Source organism: Malus sylvestris, chromosome 9, assembly GCF_916048215.2.
Source record: "Malus sylvestris chromosome 9, drMalSylv7.2, whole genome shotgun sequence".
NCBI classification, from domain to species: Eukaryota; Viridiplantae; Streptophyta; class Magnoliopsida; order Rosales; family Rosaceae; genus Malus; species Malus sylvestris.
In genome coordinates, this window is record NC_062268.1 from 4,242,381 (window position 1) to 4,260,530 (window position 18,150).

General features: G+C 36.9%; 3 protein-coding genes across 3 annotated transcripts; 1 reads left to right on the forward strand and 2 right to left on the reverse strand.

Annotated features, from left to right (window-relative positions):
* Positions 1-686: 686 nt before the first annotated feature.
* On the reverse strand, positions 687-2,492 carry LOC126582767 (BAG family molecular chaperone regulator 8, chloroplastic-like). Its single transcript, XM_050246952.1, has 2 exons — positions 1,812-2,492; positions 687-1,708 (listed from the first exon to the last, which is right to left on the reverse strand). The coding sequence occupies exons 1-2, from the start codon at positions 2,427-2,429 to the stop codon at positions 914-916; spliced, it is 1,413 nt and encodes a 470-aa protein (XP_050102909.1). The 5' UTR covers positions 2,430-2,492; the 3' UTR covers positions 687-913.
* Positions 2,493-6,047: 3,555 nt separating this feature from the next.
* LOC126582711 (alpha-1,4 glucan phosphorylase L isozyme, chloroplastic/amyloplastic-like) lies at positions 6,048-12,311 on the forward strand. Its single transcript, XM_050246887.1, has 15 exons — positions 6,048-6,390; positions 7,008-7,246; positions 7,351-7,452; positions 7,636-7,812; positions 7,914-8,189; positions 8,501-8,772; positions 8,865-8,982; positions 9,072-9,593; positions 9,683-9,835; positions 9,946-10,074; positions 10,238-10,474; positions 10,684-10,760; positions 11,202-11,388; positions 11,532-11,732; positions 11,910-12,311. The coding sequence occupies exons 1-15, from the start codon at positions 6,180-6,182 to the stop codon at positions 12,024-12,026; spliced, it is 3,018 nt and encodes a 1,005-aa protein (XP_050102844.1). The 5' UTR covers positions 6,048-6,179; the 3' UTR covers positions 12,027-12,311.
* A 2,521-nt stretch (positions 12,312-14,832) lies between these two features.
* Positions 14,833-17,377, reverse strand: LOC126582713 (uncharacterized). The gene has a single exon (XM_050246889.1). It carries the CDS (start codon positions 16,796-16,798, stop codon positions 15,209-15,211), a length of 1,590 nt encoding a protein of 529 aa, XP_050102846.1. The 5' UTR covers positions 16,799-17,377; the 3' UTR covers positions 14,833-15,208.
* Between the last annotated feature and the right edge of the window lie 773 nt (positions 17,378-18,150).

Genomic DNA, 18,150 nt, shown 5'->3' on the forward strand with positions numbered 1-18,150 from the left:
TTTCTTCTGGTACAGATTTGTTCAATTTTCATAAACCATCAATGATTATGCAAAACTGGAAACCATTGGAGATGTGGTTATTGTGGATTATCTCTTTTATTCTTGGTTCATGTCACTTGTAGCGAACGAGAAGAAAACTCGAAAAATCATCTAAAAATCGTGGCTTTACCTGTTTACCTTTTCTTTAAATCTACTTATGTGGTGAAACTTGCTCTAAATATATACTTAAATTGACGATTTGATTTAGGTCAATGAATAATCTTGAATTTATAGTGATGCAAAAGGAAAGACAAGGAAACCGATCCTTACAATTTTTTCCATACAGGGAAGAGGGGACTGGAAATGAAGGGTGTCCTCTAATTTGTAAGATTTTCGCTTTCGGTAATTGAAGGGTGTCCTCTAATTTGTCGATGGAAGAAAGGATGTGGGGATTGGAAATGAAGGGTGTCCTCAAATTTGTATGATGTTCAAGGTTTTTTCTTTCTTCAGAGCTGCAGTTGCAGATTTTGAAGTACTCGGCTTTCTGTATTCCATTTTTGCCCGCGTAATAAGTCTCGGTAATCTGCATTCATTTTCTCTAACATGAACGTTGCGTTATGTTGTCTTTGCATCTTTTGTGAGAAAGTTAAGGTATAAAAATAAGTGTTACTAGGCCATACAACTCAAATAGGTAAACACTGCAAATGTAAGAACAAGCAGACAATGGTAAAGAGTGGAAGGTTACATCTTACAGAATGGTTTGCAGCCTCCCTCTCTCAGCAGCAGAGGGGATGGATCGAACACCCACCCGACATGGCGTTCTACTAATCGATCAAAACATAATGATTTGAATGGCGAAGACCTAATGTCCAACCGGATAGCCGCACAAATATTGTAGGACACAAAACAAAATCTCTGGTTACATCCCTTCATTTCAAAGTTTCACAGCCTTATTTCTCTTCAAGATATCAGATTTCGACTCCATCTTCACCGGCAAAGGGAATAGCATATACTCATTCTGAACTTGATCACGGCCTCTGGTTTCATAAATATCTTCTCTTCTCGGAGTCATTCTAGCTCTGGGGTTTCTTTCTCCATCACTGCTGGCCTGTGGTGATTCGCCATTCTCGGTGTGCGCCTCCTCATCATCCTCCTCGGTCTCCTGAGCAATGCCCTTAACTTCTTCAACCTCACTGCAACGGTTCTCAACAAGCTCTCCATGATCATCACTAGAATCACTCCCATCCCAACCCGAGACTGGTTCATCGGAGTTGCTAAAGACCCGATACACATTCCCATTCTCTGCAAAGCTCACATTTTTCTTGACCTTAGGTTGAAGCCCATGCCCTTTCACCAACACCCCATTTTTAAATCGAAGTCTAAGGTTTTCTTCATCTTCATCACTGTCATGCTGAAATCCTTCAAGCTCCACATCTTCCTCATCATTCTCAGCAATTCTAGCAAACCCGCGAATCTTCTCGATCCTATCCCTCAAATTCTCAATCTTCTCCCTCTGATCCCATCCCATATCGCGACCGCACTTGGCGGGTAAAACCCGTGGTTTGTTAACATTTTGACCAAACCTCACATTCTTCACCCCTTTCACATTCTTCACTGCTTTCAGTGAAAGTCCATGCCTTTTCATAACAACCCCATCAATGAACTCCAAAAACCTCACCAAATCTCTGCTAATCGACCTCTTCCCATCCCTAACAATCGGATCGCCGCCCTGGAAACAAAATGCACAACCAAAAACCTCAAAGAAAATAACAAAAAAGGCAGTAACTTTATCAAAAATTAGTAAAATTGCAATTACCCATGAAATTATTTACCTGAATCGAGTCGAGCTTGAGAAGTAAATTGATGGATTTCTGAGAAATGGCGTGAAAATCCAAGTGGGTTTCACTGGAAATCGAGGATTTGAGAGAGGTGAAAGCAGACTTGATGAATGAGAGGTCTTTGAGCTGCCTGAGGGTTCGGGATCTGCGAACGAGGAACGCACGGAACTGGGTTTGAATCACTCGGGCGGCGGAGTCTCTGAGAGAGCGGGAGTACGGAGAGTGAGAGCAGTGCGAGGCAGAGGAGGAGTAGTGGTGGAGGGAGGATTCGAGGGCTTCAATGCGGGAAAGGAGGGAGGAGATAAGTTGGTCTTGTGGTGGTTGTTGGCGGAAACGGTGTTTTGGGTGGTGGGCATTGTGGGTGTGGTGAGGGTTTTTGGGGCGGAGATTGTGGTGGGGAGAGTAGGGATCTGGTGGGGTGGATTGGAGAAACTGAGAAGCAAGGGCTTGGAGAAGTGGGTCTGTGGCTGGTGGCGGTGGTGGTTGTGGCGGGTAGGGGTTGTGGGTTTGGGTGCAGCAGCAGGTGTTGTAGGAGCTGGTGCAGCAAATGGCGGTGGTGGGGGGTGGAGGTTGGTGGTGGTGAGCGTGGTGGAGGTGGTGGTGGGAGGCCATTTGTGGGAGCCTAAAAGGGCTGACGTGATAAGTTTAGCTACTCATTTACCTATTGCTTAGCATGTGACATTATTTATTGACAAAAAAAAAAGCATGTGACATACTGACATTGTTATACCTTTTGATCAGAAAGTGATGTGAGTATGACGTGGCATGGGCCCAGGCTGATGTTTTCTTTTGTTGGTCTTTGTATGGTCAATGGTTTTGGATTCCATATGGTTAAATGGCCCTATATGTCCCTTATATTGGGGCCCTATGAATTGGTATGGTTATTTTTTTGGTCAATTATGAATTGGTATGGTTGGGACACAAGTAAGTGCATTGGGTCAATCAAAGGTCCAAAAATTCCAAATTGAATTTGGTTTGAGAAATTTTTTTATTTTTTGTTTTGATACAATGATGCACGGTGGGAATAAATTAGTATCGAACTCGTGATTTCAAAATGTTAACCTAAAATTACTCACTTACGGTAAAAAAAAGGAATATCATTAGACCGTAATAAAACACTAAGGAATACAAAATTCATTTCGCAATTCAGAATTGTGATTTTATTACAAATGGTCGTTGAAATTGATCTAACTTCTCATTTTAATTTCTTAATTTCTTAATTTCAAAATCAATCAAGGTCATCTCTGAAGTTTGTCGCAAATTAATTTGATCATTCATGTACGATTTCATTAGTCATTCTGTTAATGTGCTGAAATGACACACATTTAAAGTCTATAAGTCTAATAATAAGATGTCACGCTGATTATAAAAAGATTATAGGGACCCAAAAGTATATGGTCAGCAGTTTTGGTTACTAGCTTTCTCCAAAATTCGGACCAACGGTTGTCATCGCTCATGACAAAAAATCTGAACCGACGGTTGTCATCGCTCATGACAAAAAATCTGAACCGACGGTTGTCATCGCTCAGGACAAAAAATCTGAACCAACGGTTGTCATCGCTCATGACCCATGGGCACCTCGTAACACCTCTTCAGTTCATCCAATGATATGCTTACAAGTATGCCGTGCAAATAAAACGAGCCAGAGCTATTAACCCGCACAATCACACTCCTAATAAAATATTAAAACTGTCAATTTATCCTAGGGATCCTAAGGATCAAAGCACACAGAATGTTGATAAAAAATCGTACTGTCCCAATTAAATATTTTTTATATTTTTAAAAGTAAAGCAGTCTTATTTTACATGAAAAATATAAAAAATAAAAAAATTGTGGCCTAACAATTTTTTATCAACTGTCTGTGTGCGTTAATCCCTATGATCCAATTCTCCAAAATAATTCTTCGTATTTACTATTTTATTTATGAAAAATAAATACAAAAGAAAATGGTAGGGATCCAGTGCAAGCGCGACTACAGAAACCATGCAAATATTGCACTCAGCTGGATCCCAAACAGTCAAAGAGTTGACTCATCGTAATCAACAAATAAAGGCATGCCGTGTGGATGTGGTAAGCAATCAAAATTGCTGTTTAAAGTAGAGTATTACTCAAATCTCAACTTTTTTGGTTGCTTTTCACATTTTTTTTTTAAATAACTTTAACGAAAAAATTTCGGTACTGTTTATTTTAACGAAAAATTATGTTTTTATACTAAAAAGTCAATTCTTGTACTATTTACTTTATCCTTTATTTTGTTCTTATCGTTAAAACTCAAAATTTTCAAACATTTTTCATTAGTTTTTTTTTTAATTGTGTCGGTAACACCGTCCTGTATACAAAGTGTCATGATATAAATCATTGAATTTTTTTAAAAAAAAGATCCAACTACTTGCATTATCACTTCATATATCGAATAGTGTTGCTGACACACTAAATCGTTTATTTTCACAATCAACATTTCTAAATTACTTTAAATTAATTTTTAATAAGAAGATTCAAATTCGGATGAAAGGAAATAAACTTACCTTTATGACTATAAGTAACGCATTCATAATTGACATCGCATGCGTAAATACTTCATTCTTTGCATGAATGAATGGACATGGTAACTTAGCTAAGAAGTAGAATTTACATGAAATATGATCACATATATTTTAGTCTAATAATGTATTATCATGTATAAGTTTTTCGAAAAAGAAACATTTCACATAAGATAAAACCAGATCTACCAAATATCAATTATTATATGTGCATTTTAGTTAATCCAATGACATGCTTACAAGTACACGGTGCTAATATAACGAACCAGAGCTATCAACCCGCGCAATCATCACCTAACAGAATATTAAAACTGTCAATCTATTTAAAATAATAATTTATCCTGAAAAATAGCTCAAAAATAAGAGAACTTTAACGAAAAGTTTCCGGTACTGTTCACTTTAACGAAAAATCACATTTTTACACTAAAAAGTCAATCATGGTACTATTCACTTTACCCTTTATTTTGTCCTTATCATTAAAACTCAAAGTTTTCAAGCTCTTTTCATTGGTTTTCCTTCAAAATAATTCTTCATATTTACTATTTTATTTATGAAAAATAAATACAAAATAAACGGTAGAGATCAAGTGCAAGCGCGACTACAGAAACCATGCAAATATTGCACTCAGCTGGATCCCAAACAGTCAAAGAGTTGACTCATCGAAATCAACAAATAAAGACATGCTGTGTGGATGTGGTAAGCAAATCAAAATTGGTGTTCAAAGTAGAGTATTTACTCAAATCTAAACTTTTTTTGTTCCCTTTCACATAATATTTTTTTTAGGAAACTTAACGAAAAGTTTCCGGTACTGTTTAATTTAACCAAAAATCACATTTTTATACTAAAAAGTCAATTCTGGTACTATTCACTTTACCCTTTATTTTGTTATAATCGTTAAAACTCAAAGTTTTCAAACCATTTTCATTAGTTTTTTTATTGTGCGACAATACGATCTGGTACAGTGTCATAATATAAGTCATTTGAATTTTTCTTCCTTCAAATATCTAACTATTTGCATTTTAATAAGAAGATTCAAATTTGGATAGAGGAAAGAAACTTAGCTTTATGACTATACTTAATTGTTGAAATTAATCATGTATGGTATACATTTTTTCCCATGATCGTGCTTTATTAGATCCAGATATTGTACAATAAGATCGCATGTGTAAATATTTAATTCTTTGAACGAAAGAGTGAACATCATAACTTAGCTAAGAGGTAAAATTTACACGAAATATAAACACAAAAGTTTTAGTATAATAATGTATTGTCACGTATAAATTCTTCCAAGAGAGAAACATTTCACATAAGATGAAACCACATCTACCAAATCTCAATTATTATATGAATCAAGAAGTGGAAAGTGCATTTTAATAACGGATATGGCTTATCTGCCATCCCAGTTCTCATATACTTTAATCTCCTTCTATTTATGCGGTCACGGTTAGCCACGTCAATATTTTATATCATTATTATTTTTTATCTTATTATCTCTATAAAAAAATCAATATAAAATATGAATGTGGTTTAACCACACAAAATAAAAAAGGATGAGAATGTATAAGAACTATGAGGGCAGAGAAGCCGGGTCCTTTTGATAACAGAAACAAAGTGGGGCCCATGATAATTTGGAAATGGACTTTTATGTGAGAGAGAGAGTGAGTGAAGTCTTGTGAAAAGAGATAAGAAGGAAGATACTCATAAGCTCGGTAGTATCCGCATCGCATTGGCAAACAAACGAACGAGTCTCAGTGACTCAGAAAAACTCAGAGACTGAGTGTCTTCTTCTTGTTCTGAGAGAGAGAGAGAGCATATTACAGCAATGGCAGCTTCCCAATTCTCTGCAACTCGCAGCGGAGCAGAGACAGCGTGGCATTGCAAATCGCAATCCAAACTGATCGATTTCGGTTCCAGGAAGAACAAATCCAAGCTTTTGTTCACAAGGACATTGAATCGGACTCGGCCGTTTTCGTTCTCGGTGAAGAGCGTTCTGGACAAGCCTCACGAGCTCAAGAATCCGATCATCGAACAAGGTCATCCTCCTTATCTTCTCTGTTCTTTGATATATATATAAATTTTTTTTTTTTTTAAAACCCATGCTTTCATGCTTTGATTGTTCATCACTCTCATTTTACCTCGTTAGTTTCAGAAAAGGATTGGGAACCACCATCTGGTTGTGATTAATTTACAGGAAAAATGTATTAAAAATCGATTCTTTGTTAGTCTGATGGTCATAATTTGCTATCCGTTTTTCCAATCAAACCCAACTTTTGAGGAGTTTCTGGAAGTGGGGTTTGTTGATTAGATGGCTAAGAGCTTGAAATCATCTGGTTAAGCTGGATTTTTGCTATCTTGAATCGATAGATGGCACGAATTAGCTGATGGGTTCGGATCCTCTTTTTTTATGCTGACATGGTAAATATGTGGTTGGTTGTTGGAAGGGTTTCGGATCATGCTTATCAAATTCTCAATTTTGATATATATATATATATATATATATATGTAATTACACACACACACACACACACACATATATATATATATATATATATATATATTTGAGAGATTGCGCCTTTTTTTGTATGTTCTAATGTAATGACTCGAGATATTGTGTTGTACTCAATTTAGCACTTTGCATTTTTTTACTTAGATGCTGCAAGCGAATTCAGCTCATTCGTACCTGATGCTGCCTCCATCGCTTCGAGCATCAAATACCACGCAGAATTCACCCCGTTGTTTTCTCCGGAGAAGTTTGAGCTTCCAAAGGCCTTCTTTGCAACTGCACAAAGTGTTCGTGATGCGCTTATTGTTAACTGGAATGCAACAAATAATCATTATGAAAAATTGAACGCAAAGCAGGCATATTATTTGTCAATGGAATTTCTACAGGTTCGTTATGAACTCCCTGAATTCGTTCCCCACAAGTGTGGATGTACACTTCTGTCGCTTATAGCTTGCAATATGCTTCATGTCACAGTGTTCTGTTTTTGTAGGGTAGAGCGCTGTTAAATGCCATTGGTAATTTAGAGCTTGATGGTGCATATGCGGAAGCTTTAAGCAAGCTTGGACACAAATTAGAAAATGTTGCTAACCAGGTGAGGGTCCAGTCTTTACCTTTTCATCAAAATTTAGTTATGAACATTCATAATTTTAATATTGCATTATAAGCAACCGGTCACTTCTATAAATTTTGCTTAACGTGTGTGTGTTTGTCTTTCTCGGCATGTTTTGTGTCTGTGTGCTTGTACAACTAGCTTATATAGATGATTTGATTATAGGAGCCAGATGCTGCACTTGGAAACGGAGGTCTTGGTCGGCTTGCCTCTTGCTTCTTGGACTCTTTGGCAACGTTAAATTATCCAGCATGGGGTTATGGGCTTCGGTACAAGTATGGCTTATTTAAACAGCTGATTACTAAAGATGGTCAAGAAGAAGTTGCTGAGGATTGGCTTGAGGTATGCATGCTTTATGTGTTCATCTTTCGTTTCAACTACATCATTGTCTGTAAACGTTTTTGGTGAAATCTTTATGCCTTATTATTTGTTGAATCTTGCAGATGGGAAATCCCTGGGAGATTGTGAGAAATGATGTCTCCTATCCTGTCAAATTTTATGGCAAGATTGTTACTGGTTCGGATGGAAAACAGCATTGGATTGGAGGAGAAGACATAGATGCTGTTGCTTATGATGTTCCAATACCTGGATACAAAACTAAAACCACAATCAACTTGCGGCTTTGGTCAACGAAAGCTTCATCACAGAACTTTGATTTATATGCTTTTAATTCTGGAGAGCACACGAAAGCATCTGAAGCTTTAGCAAATGCTGAAAAGGTTGTTTATTGTACTCCTTTCCTTTCTGTTTTCTTTCTTTTCCAATTTCCAATTTGATCAGAAAATACAGACTTCGGGTTTTCTGTTGTCTTATTTTTCCTTTATTAGTTATTTGGTGTGAAGGGGGGCACTTGCTGCATTCTTTTAAAGAACTTATATTTAATATATATGTGTTCCAGCGGAAATCTCTACTTATCAGGCATATTCTTATTGACCAGTTATCGTCTGCTTTCGGGTTTCTTTTGTTATGTTGCTATTTTAACCACATATGGTTCAATAGGTAAAATAGCTGTTTGTTTAATGATTAACAGATTTGCTACGTACTTTATCCTGGGGATGAATCAATGGAGGGCAAGACACTTCGTTTGAAGCAACAATATACTTTATGTTCTGCTTCTCTCCAAGATATTGTTGCACGTTTTGAGAGAAGATCCGGAGCAAATGTCAAATGGGAAGAGTTCCCCGAGAAGGTGGCAGTGCAGATGAATGATACTCATCCAACTCTCTGCATTCCTGAACTGATGAGAATTTTGATTGATTTGAAGGGTTTGGACTGGAAGGAGGCCTGGAGTATTACTCAAAGGTAACACCTTTTGTGATTTGTGGGAATACTTGTTAGTTCATTCTTAACCGTAGCAACTTCTTTTCCCTTACATCCTGTCACATGTGTTCTAGGACGGTTGCATATACAAACCATACTGTTCTACCTGAGGCCTTGGAGAAATGGAGTCTGGAACTTATGGAGAAGCTGCTTCCTCGACATGTTCAGATCATACAGATGATAGATGAGGAGGTAATGCTGGATTATGTACAAAAGTTAAACAGTTCATACCTTTGGAGTTTATAAAATTTACTGATTCCTTGCATTTGCATATTCTGCAGCTCATTCAGACCATAATTTCGGAATATGGCACAGCAGATTATGATTTATTAGAGAAGAAACTTAAGGAGATGAGAATATTAGAAAATGTTGACTTGCCTGCCAAATTTTCAGATTTAATTGTTAAACCCGAAAAGAGTTCCACTGCTGTCCCGAGTGAAGAAATTGAAAAGTCAGAAGAGGAAGATGAATCTGCTGATGCCGAAAAGAGTTCCACTGCTGTCCTGAGTGAAGAAATTGAAGAGTCAGAAGAGGAAGATGAATCTGCTGATGCCGAAAAGAGTTCCACTGCTGTCCTGAGTGAAGAAATTGAAGAGTCAGAAGAGGAAGGTGAATCTGCTGATGAAGAAAAAGTACCTGTGAAGAAACGCGAAGAGGAAAAAAAGAAAAAGGTTGTGGTGGAACCACCACCGAAGTTAGTACGTATGGCGAATCTCTGTGTTGTGGGTGGTCACGCAGTAAATGGCGTTGCTGAAATACACAGTGAAATAGTGAAAGATGAAGTATTTAATTCATTTTATAAGGTAAGCCTTGACAGTTTTAGTAAAGACGAGGTTCTTTCAATGTTGAAAAATTGCTCTTATTATTGATCTCTAACCTGCAATTTTGGCAGTTGTGGCCTGATAAATTTCAAAACAAAACAAATGGGGTGACACCAAGAAGATGGATCCGCTTCTGTAATCCAGATTTAAGTAACATTATAACAAAGTGGATTGGCACGGAAGACTGGGTCTTAAATACTGAAAAACTGGCCGAATTACGAAAGGTAAAACTCACAAGACTGAACGACTTAGAGATTATGTTGACTTTTATATGATTTTTGGAGTATCGTTGTTATGGCCATATACTTATCTCAGTTATTTGGTTTTGTGATAGTTTGCAGACAATCAGGATCTCCAAACCCAATGGAGGGAAGCAAAAAGGAACAACAAGTTGAAAGTTGTGTCCTTGATCAAAGAAAGAACGGGTTATTCTGTCAACCCTGATGCAATGTTTGATATACAGGTAATTTCTATGCATTCAAATCTCCTTCAAATGTATATTAAATAGATAAATGCCCGCAAAGCCAACTTTGCGCATCGTTGGTCTATTCACTGCACAAAATTTCCTTGTGTTTCTCATCATGCCTCGATCAAAGTTCTCTTCTTATTGGAATGTTTCTGTTCAGGTGAAGCGCATTCATGAATACAAGCGACAACTGATGAATATTATGGGAATTGTTTACCGCTACAAGAAAATGAAAGAAATGAGTGCTTCAGGAAGGAAATCAAAGTTTGTTCCACGTGTTTGTATGTTTGGAGGAAAAGCATTTTCTACGTATGTGCAAGCCAAGAGAATTGTGAAATTTATCGCAGATGTAGGGGCAACCATTAATCATGATCCTAGTATCGGTGATCTACTGAAGGTATGGAGATCTTTGATGTTAATAGGGTTCTTGCACTGATAACTTGATAAAACAAGCGATTTTGCAGTTTTATTGACTTACAGTTAATATAAGTTGGCTCTGTAAAAGAACCAACACATGCAATATCTTTATGTGTGTGTATTTTAGATTGGCTGTAAATTCATCTGAATTACTGACTCACTTATTTATAAAATTGATTGTTATATTAGGTTGTCTTCGTCCCTGATTACAATGTCAGTGTTGCTGAACAGTTAATTCCTGCAAGTGAGCTCTCACAGCACATCAGGTAATTCAGTCTTATCCGTCATGATTCACTTTTTCGCTGGCCACATGATTTTTCTGTCTGTGAGTGGTAAATGGAGAAACATAAGCAGGAATTGGTTTTAAACTTTTTCCGCTGCTTAGGTTTTTAGCAATAATTGATATTTTAGTAAGAAAAGAATGGGTTTGGCTTGGTTTGCGAGAATAATCAAGGGTCAAATTCAAGCAGATTAGCATATTGGTGAATGGTCAAACCAACCCTTATGTTAGTAACTTGTAGAGTAGAGAGTTCAGAGCATTGTGTATTAAACTAAAAATCTAGGTGAGCCTTCCTTGTGTTGGATAATATATCATGGGATCTATGTTTTATGGAACCCGTACAAGGCGCTACAATATACTGATGTATACACTCACAAACCAACCCTTATGTTATCTTGGCCTCTTGTTAATTGTTATTTATTTGTAGTACCGCTGGTATGGAAGCCAGTGGAACCAGCAACATGAAGTTTGCAATGAATGGCTGCATCCTCATTGGGACTCTAGACGGTGCCAATGTTGAGATAAGAGAAGAGGTTGGGGAAGACAACTTTTTCCTCTTTGGTGCTAAAGCTCATGAGATTGCTGGGCTGAGAAAGGAACGAGCTGAGGGAAAGGTTAGTCTCGATAACCAAATTATTGCTTTTGTGCCCGTGCTTTCAAGTTCTTCGAAAGACTGATCCATTGAAAATGCTTCAAAGAACAGAAAATATTTCTTCTGTAATGAAATTTTGATGCCTCTCTTGAATCCTTTATGCAGTTTGTTCCGGACCCACGTTTTGAAGAAGTCAAGGAATTTGTCAAAAGCGGTGTTTTTGGGTCGTACAATTATGACGAACTGATTGGATCCCTGGAAGGAAATGAAGGATTTGGCCAGGCAGATTATTTCCTTGTGGGCAAGGACTTCCCCAGTTACATAGAATGTCAAGAGAAGGTCGATGAAGCATATCGAGACCAAAAGGTTAGTTCTCCATGCATGCAAGCCCTTGTTTGCTGCTACATGCTACACATTTCTCCTCGATATTGATACATCGCTGGCATACATTCCCTCTGCTTAATTTCATCGTACTTTACATTCCCGAGCAATATTTTGAGTTAATCGCAGCTAATGATTTTACCTGATGTTTGTTGGGAGCAGAGATGGACGAGAATGTCGATCCTGAACACAGCAGGCTCGTACAAGTTTAGCAGCGACAGGACCATTCACGAATATGCTAAGGACATATGGAACATCAACCCCGTCGAGCTGCATTAGAAGTTTTCTTCTTGGAACCAAACATGGTCTTACCACGTCGTTGTGATGACCCCCAGGCTTTTATTGTTCCCCTCCCTCTCTCTTTCTCATGTGAATAAAATGCTCGGAATAAAAGGGCAGCGTTTGGTTGCTACACTAGTACAGTAAGTGCTTGGAAAAAAGTGGTTATTTGAAATAAGCACCACCATCTCGTATGTATAGTGGATATTCCGAACAAAGGCAGCGAGGGACCATCTATATGTATCGTTTGGTTTAGTAAAAGTTTAGAGCTTGTTTGGTATCTTATTTGAAATTTTTTATTATTTTTCAAAACATTTCTTGAAAACAATTTTCTTTAAGACTCAAAAACTTGTTTAGTGTGCGATTTAAAAATTTTAAATCTTACAATTTAAATTGGACAAAGAAATCCATAAAGAGGGGGTCGAGGGAGAAAGAGAAGAGAGAAGTAAAGAAAGTAAGATGTGATTGGAGGAAAGAGAAAGAATAGAGATGATCGGAGGAGATATAGAGGAAGATGAGTGACAGAAAGAACCGAGAGAATGAAGAGTGTGAATTGGAGGAGAGACGGAGAAAGTAAAAAATAAAACAAAAAAGAAAAGGCAGAGAGAGAGAAGAAAAGAGAGAGAGAGAGATTTGGGGTAAGAGGGGAGGAGAGAGAGAAAAGAAATGAGTGTTCAAGTTTAAAAACTCTAAAAACTTATTTTTTGTGTTGTTAGAGAATAAACTGTAGTTTTGAGTTAGTCTTAAGTTCAGTCTTTGAAAATAGTCATACCAAACAAGTTTTTAAGGCCCAAAACTTGAAAATTGTTTTTGAGTTTAAAAAGTTGGATTCAAGTAGAATACCAAACAGACCTTTAGTTTTTTTTAGGGATAATTTGATTGCGGTCCCTAATCCTTAACATTCTTTGATTAAAACCTTAATAGTATTCAAAGTTTGATAAAGGTCCCTTGACTTTGTACACCTCATTATATTACTATTAATATTTATATTCTTATAGTTTTGACATTAATTGTTTGATATTTTATGAGATTTATAATCCTATAAATTTAAAATCCCTCATTATAATACTATTAGAAGCGGTTATAATAAAAAAATTCAAACATTTTAATTGAATAAATGGATAAAAACTATGTAAAAATAAGAAATAATAAATGGCAAAAGAATGTATCCATAGTGTTAAAAAAATTGGTACATTTTACAAAAAAAAATTGGTACATTTCACATATAACAAAGTGGTACATTAATAAAGAAGAATGGGTACATTATAAATAAATTAGGGTACAAATAAAAGATTAAAAATTATGAGTACAAATGAATTTTAAAAAATATAGGTGCTAAAAGAAATTAATAAATGGGTACAAAATAAAACTAAAAAGAAAATACTACAAATTTAAAAAAAAAATGTTGCAAATTAAAAGTGGGTACAAACTAAAAATATAAATATATGATACAAAGTTTAGGCATAAAACATAAATATACCATATGTAATTTTTCTATCATTGATTAAATATACAATGTCACGTGATGGTATACACATGGGTACAAACACAAATAAAACTTTAAAAAATATGGGCACAAAAAGAAACTAATATATGGGTACAAATTAAAAATGAAAAGAAAATTGGTACAAATTAAAAAAGATTTGCAAATTAAAAATTGGTACAAACTAAAAATAAAAATATATGATAAAAAATTTAGCCATAAATATAAATATACTAATTGTAATATTTTTAACACAAAAGGAATATATTTAAAAATAAAAATATTTTATTATTCAAATAATTAATGATGTTATTAATACCCAAGGACCTTGATCAAAAATTGAAAATGAATAGGATTTTAATCAATGGAGTAACAAAAAGAAGGATGTAAATCTAATTTTCCCTTTTTTTTATGTATTTTTTCTTATCTCAAATAGCCAAATTAATGAGTGTGATCACATTCCACCCCATTTACTTGCAGCGTATCTTCATTGTGAAACTTTCATGATCGGAACAGTTCAGTCTCTTAATTTCGATCATCTTTATGAAAAATCATCGAATATCGTTAGTCATCTAAATGTGTGAAATAAATCAATTGTTCATTGTGAATATGCTACTTTGTACTTACACTGTTGATTTATTTGATACATTTAGATAACTAAATAATACCCAATTCGAGTGATTTATTGTAAAGATGATTTTCAAGCGAAAATTTAAAGACTGAATAGTTTTGATTATAAAAATTCATACGGTAAAAATACATTATTTGTAAGTAAAAAAAAAGATGTCAGCTCTCTAAGATTATCGGCAAGTATAGAGAACCACACTCTCACATCTTAAAATGTCTTTTTTAGTGGGCATTACAAGCACATGGCCAGAAAAGCACAGAGATCGATTGAAGTAGTGATCCCATCTACGCTCACATGATGTTTAATTTTGTGCTGCACATATATATATATATATATATATGGCACAAATTATTTTGCATATTCAATACCTGTGTGTGCATCACTGCAAAAAAACATGTTACCCTTAATTAAAGCATATTTTAGCTTCCGTTATAATATGAAGATGCCATGAGTCAATTGTAAATGTTCGTATTTAATACGTATTTATATTCTAAAAAACCGCGCCCGTAAAATTTACTGCAAGCCAAACTTGCAAGTCAAAGATTGGAGTTCTTAAAGCCTTGAATCTAGGATGTAAATGGATATTTGAGTTTGAAATGCACTTTAAAGTTGTGCAGTGGGAGTGTTTTCTTTTGGGTCAAGGCAAAGGCATCTTTTCATACTTGCAAAAGAAGATTGATACGTAGAGGGAAAGAAGTAAACAATATGTATGTCATGGTTTGTCATGTATTCGGTATGACTGTCTGATTACAGTAATTCATACCTAGTGAGACTATAAAATCGGGTAGAACCAAAAGATACGGGTTCCCATATTTTTTTAGAAGTACTTTACAAATGACATGGACGGGCATCTTAAACAAGTTTTAAGAAGGTCCCCAGATGAGGTGTTATGTTCAAACTTTATGGACTTAAAAGCAAAAGAATGGAAAAAAGAAGGGGGAAAAAGTAACATTTCTGAGGACCGAAATGTATCGCTGAGATTCAAGTCCTGGGCTGCTACCTTAGTCAAAAGCAGTAAACAGAAGCTTTAACACTAGAAACTCCCAAAGCTGCTTTTGATGGAATCACTTCTCAGTTGGGCATCAGACCCATCAACAGCTCTTGCTTATGTTCATTTCCAAGCCACCAGGACTTGAATTCAACATCACCATTTTCGACTGGACGGCTAAGATCAAATGCATTGTAGATGTCGGAAATCTGCTGCTTCAGCACTCTGGACTCTTGTGCACCTCTCTCGGGGTCTTTGCCGAAATGAACTCTCTTGTGGCCACCCAAAGCTTGGCCTGTTGCAAACACCTTCAAGCAGATGGAGCACTTGTGACGCTTATTCTCAATTACTCTTTCCGTCTCCCCTTCTGCTGCTGAATTATCACTGCATTCAAGCTTGGCAATCGGAATTCTATCTTCATGATCCTCAATTTTTACGGCAGAACTATTGCTGGTCGATTTGTGAACTCTTTGGTGAGCTCCAAGTGCCTGATACGTCCCGAAAACCTTGTTGCAAATCCTGCACTTGTGCTCTCTTTTCTTCTGGGAATCAGCAAAAACTTCAGATTCAGTAGCATATAACATGGGTTTATTGTTCAAACCTGACTTCATTGATCCGAATGCGGCTACAGCCGATTCTACTTCCTCGATAATATCCACCTTCATTTCCACTTCAGTATCACACAGCCCAAATGCAGTTTCCCCATCCAGTCTAGGCCTCTTATAACCTGCACCCCTGGAGAACCTGTCTTCCATTTCGACCTTCTTTTCCTCATCACTCAGAAACCAAGGACCGTTTTCGCTAAATTCAAATACTTTCTTCTCATCAGAGACATTCTTACAATCAGAAATGCAATCAACCAATTTCACAGTATCATCACAAACATCACAACCAGAAACACCACCCTTATTTTCCATGATCCAATTCTTTTGACTTGGTGATTGAACTTCCAATGACAACGAATTGTTATCCGAAGACTCGGTCACCGAACTAATTCGACCCAAATTGCTTCCACTACCAGATATGATCATCAAACAAATAGCCCCCTCTACTACTTCTTCCCCGAATTCAGTAACATACTTAGATTCATTCACACTAAAACTAGAAAAAGAACAGCTTGAATTAGTATTCTTGTACCTCAATCTTTTCGATCTTTTCCTCCGAATCAGCCCGATTGTCTCACTGCTGCACTGACAGGAATCCACAGGAAGCTTCTTGCTTGAAGAAACAGTCTCCAATCCATCAGTTCCCCTCATCCTTTCCGAGTGGCATCTGCTATGAGTAGCTAAAGCTCTCAACGATTCAAATCCTTTACAGCAAACTTCGCAAGACCGCGTCTCCTTCCTCTCCCTCCCCGAGTGATGCCTCATGTGCCCGAACATCGCCCTCATCGAATCAAACCCTTTGCCACAAACCCTGCACCTGCAGACGGTCTCATCCCCTGCAGAAGCTTTAAACTTCGAGTCCCCTGAAAACTTCCAGGACTTTTTCGGGTTCCTTCGTAATCCATAACCAGCGTGATCATCGTCTTCAACCTCAAAATCCACCCTGCACATTTCGATCATTTTCTCTGTTTTAGCAGATTTTCTTGCTCCATGGCACCTCATGTGACCTCCCAAGACCCTGCCGCTCACAAAGCTTTTTTTGCAGAGCTTGCACACATGTTCCATCATCTTAACCAGAAAAGCAAACGAACCCAGATCCCAAAACCGAGACGGAATCCAATTTTCCGAGAAAGTTTGAATCTTTCCACCGCATTCGAGGAAAAATTGCTGAAGGAGCTCAAGAAACAGAGGATGCTGAAAACCCAGATCAGAGACGAAGCTTTCTTGCTTTTTTCACAAGTGACTGGAGAAGAAGCACTTTTGGGTTTTGTAGAATCTGTGGGCAAGAACAAGATATGGGTCCCTAATCAAAACCTCTCCGTCTCTCTTGGGGAAGAAACGATTCAGATTTCAGAGTTTTGGTTTGAGCAGAAGGGTCTCTCTCCTCTCTCTCTCTCTCTCTCTCTCTGGCGTGGTGCTTGAAGACATGTAATTGTAAATGTGGAAGCCAAAAAGCAAAGCAATATCTCTGTACCTGCAGCACTGACTGAGTGAGAGGACTGCTTCGCCAGTAGCGGGCAAGATTAGACACAACGAAAACGAATTAAATGTTTAATGTTGGGATCTTTCTAGCACTAATCTCTCTCTCTCTCTCTCTCTCTCTCTCTCTCTAGATTTTCTCTCTCTAAATGTTTGTTGTTGGGAGCTTATGCCTCATTTGGAAAGAGAGAAAAAGAAACCAAATCCTTGCATGAAAGCAAAGCTATAGTCCCAGACTCCGACTTTTGTCCCACCTGCTCGTCTATATCAAGCTACCAACTTTGCTATTGCTACCACCATGCTAGCTCGCATTTTGGCATTTTTGTAATTAATATATGACATTGTGTGTTTATGTCAACTTGCCGGATCACGGCCCAGGTCGGATGGATAACGTTGTTCAAAAGGGTGGACTCAAATTCGAAAAGTTAGATGGATATGAATTTTCTAATTTATCAAGGAAAATTACTTTTTCCTTAAATATTATAATATTGATAAACGCTTTTCTACTAGATCTATTTATAAATAGAAATGATTTACGTACTTTTCTATCTCATATTCGACATCAAGCAAGCTTTAAGATTGAACAAATAAGGTAATAGTCAAAAGATAAAAATAAGAAAACACACATAAATAAAATGGCAATGCGAAAGTCATACCGCTAAAAAAAATTGTACTGTACTATCACTTGACAAAAAGTGGGTGACCAAATGCTGAGGCAGAAGTGATGTAAATACCCAAAAGGACCCTAATTTATGGCGTTGCTTGGGGTGCAAGGCTGAAGAATTGGATGATCCTACCTTCATGTGGTCTGTGTACATTTTCTTTCCAAGGACATAGCAACCAACGGATTGGAAATGTAAGTGCCTATTTAGCATTTACCACTTTGTTCTCATAAGTAACCCTACACAAGGGACAAGTCTGGGATAGGGATCCTCTCCGGA